Source organism: Cyprinodon variegatus, unplaced genomic scaffold (assembly GCF_000732505.1).
Source record: "Cyprinodon variegatus isolate N-32 unplaced genomic scaffold, C_variegatus-1.0 Scaffold1980, whole genome shotgun sequence".
Lineage (NCBI taxonomy): Eukaryota > Metazoa > Chordata > Actinopteri > Cyprinodontiformes > Cyprinodontidae > Cyprinodon > Cyprinodon variegatus.
In genome coordinates, this window is record NW_015152433.1 from 52578 (window position 1) to 54672 (window position 2095).

General features: G+C 43.1%; 1 protein-coding gene across 1 annotated transcript; it reads right to left on the reverse strand.

Moving 5' to 3' along the window:
- Positions 1–1228: 1228 nt before the first annotated feature.
- LOC107104971 (E3 ubiquitin-protein ligase TRIM21-like) lies at positions 1229–2078 on the reverse strand. Its single transcript, XM_015405088.1, has one exon. It carries the CDS (start codon positions 2051–2053, stop codon positions 1250–1252), a length of 804 nt encoding a protein of 267 aa, XP_015260574.1. The 5' UTR covers positions 2054–2078; the 3' UTR covers positions 1229–1249.
- Positions 2079–2095: the final 17 nt, after the last annotated feature.

The window sequence follows — 2095 nt, forward strand, 5'->3', positions numbered from 1 at the left end:
CTCACTAATGGAAGGCAAGCAAACATAATATATAGCTGAGGAACTGAGTGGAAATGATCGGCGTTAATCAGCCGCTGGAACAACTAGACAGGTGAGCAGGAGCAAAGAAAAAAACAAACCATCAGCACCAAGATCATGACAGCAAGAACACAAAATTGATAAAGTATATTTAATAAAGTGAACGACAGAAGGTAAAGGAACATTACACCCTGAATTATATAGGTTTATATGTTTAGTGATCACAGTAAAAATGTACAAGATTTTAAAATGGAAGTCAAAAATGTATGTTTTATTTCAAAAGATGATGTTTAAAATCAGCAGCAATAGCAGTTTGTCTTTGTTAGATGCCTTCATTTAGCTTTCATCTCTTCTGTTGCTTTTAAATCTCTTTCAGTTTGTTGTTTTTTGGGATGTTTGTCTGCAGGTAAAGATCAAAGGGAGTTAAATATTTCTCTGATTGGTGGAACCAGAATCAACCAGATTTATCAAAGCACAGCAAAACCAGACCAAGAGAGACATGGAGGGACCAGGAGGGACCAGGAGAGACCTGGAGAGACATGGAGGGACCAGGAGGGACCAGGAGAGACCTGGAGAGACCTGGAGAGACCAGGAGAGACCAAGACAGACACAGAGGGACCAGGAGGGACCAGTCTAAAGATCATTAGCCCTTATGAAAACCACAGAAGAAGACAATGAGATGGAATTCACACATCTCTATTTATTCACTGGATTGCTTATAGCCCGGAAAAATTTAAGCCACAGGCCACCATATTGGTACTCCCCACTCCCACAGAGTTATGCAGTAAAAATGTCTACATGTGTAGCATTTGGCTGCAAAAACAAGCAGTTTGCCGACTGCGGGGAGACTTCTCACATGATCAATTTAGCACTTTTGGCACATCTGCATTATAATGCTCCATTAACACATCACTTTTATTGTGATGGATTGTATTATATGTTATATTACATGATTTATAGACTTCATTGTCCTCATAATGACTCTGCAATGTGGTGGACCTATTTTTTTTTTATAAGTTACAGTAATCTACTGATGCTATGAAACAGCCAGTGTTTATCATTGTTGATCAATGCTGTAGCGCACATATTATTTACATTGCGACCTGTCTAACTAGGGAGTACCAATATGGCGGCCAGTGGCTTCACTTCAAACCCGTACTACCAATGGGCCATCAGCAATCCAGGGAATAAATGGAGATCAGAGGTGGAACTTTGTTGTTCATCTACAGATTCATTCTTCATCAGAGGAGCTTTCAGCCTGATTAACAGGACAGATGATCAGAGGAGCAGAGTTTTTACCTTCATCATTAAGACTGGGACCAAAGAATGGGTAGAGTTTCTCAGTGAAGCAGCAGCCAGTAAAGGAGTAGATCAGAACTGCAGCATCTACATCATAGAAGGAGACCAGACCCTCCTCATAATCCACAAACACCCCCACCTTCTCAGGACCAGGATGGAGATTGAGAGGGACTGCAGTATCAGCACAAGCTATGTACTCATGGCTATTCCTCAACACAACAGTCCAGTAACCATCCTCAGGACTCAGTGTGATCTCTCCCTTCCTGTTGATGGACTCTCTGACCACTCCTAAATCCCACTCAGTCTTTCCTTTAACCTGAACCTCAAAGTAAAATCTGCCTGAAGAGAAACTCTGATGTCCTAAAACATATGGACACCAAGAAAATCTCTCTGGATTGTCTGGTAGTTTCTTCCTAACATCTCCATGTTTCACCTGTTTTCCATCCCTAGACAGGATGAGGTCAGGATGAGCTGTATCAGGATCCAGAGTCACATCCACTGCAGACTGCTGGAACCTCTCCACCTCAGCCTCTATCAATATCTTCATCTTTTCCGTGATCTTCTCCTCCAGCTGAGCCACAGCTCTCACCACAGTCCCCTCATGTGATGGTGGACGGACTCTGACCTCTGTCCAGTTCTTGGTGGGTGGAGCAGCTTTCAGGGAGGAGAAGCTTTGGAGGAGGTGGAGGTGGTCTTCAGACTGGGAGAGCTGCTTCACCTCAGAGCTCCCCTTCATCAGCTCAGAGATTTCCTATTCCAGATCCTTGATGAAGTCTTC

Coding starts and splice junctions, on each gene's coding strand:
- LOC107104971 (XM_015405088.1), bottom strand. CDS start 2,053: ATGAAGGGGAGCTCTGAGGTGAAGCAGCTCTCCCAGTCTGAAGACCAC.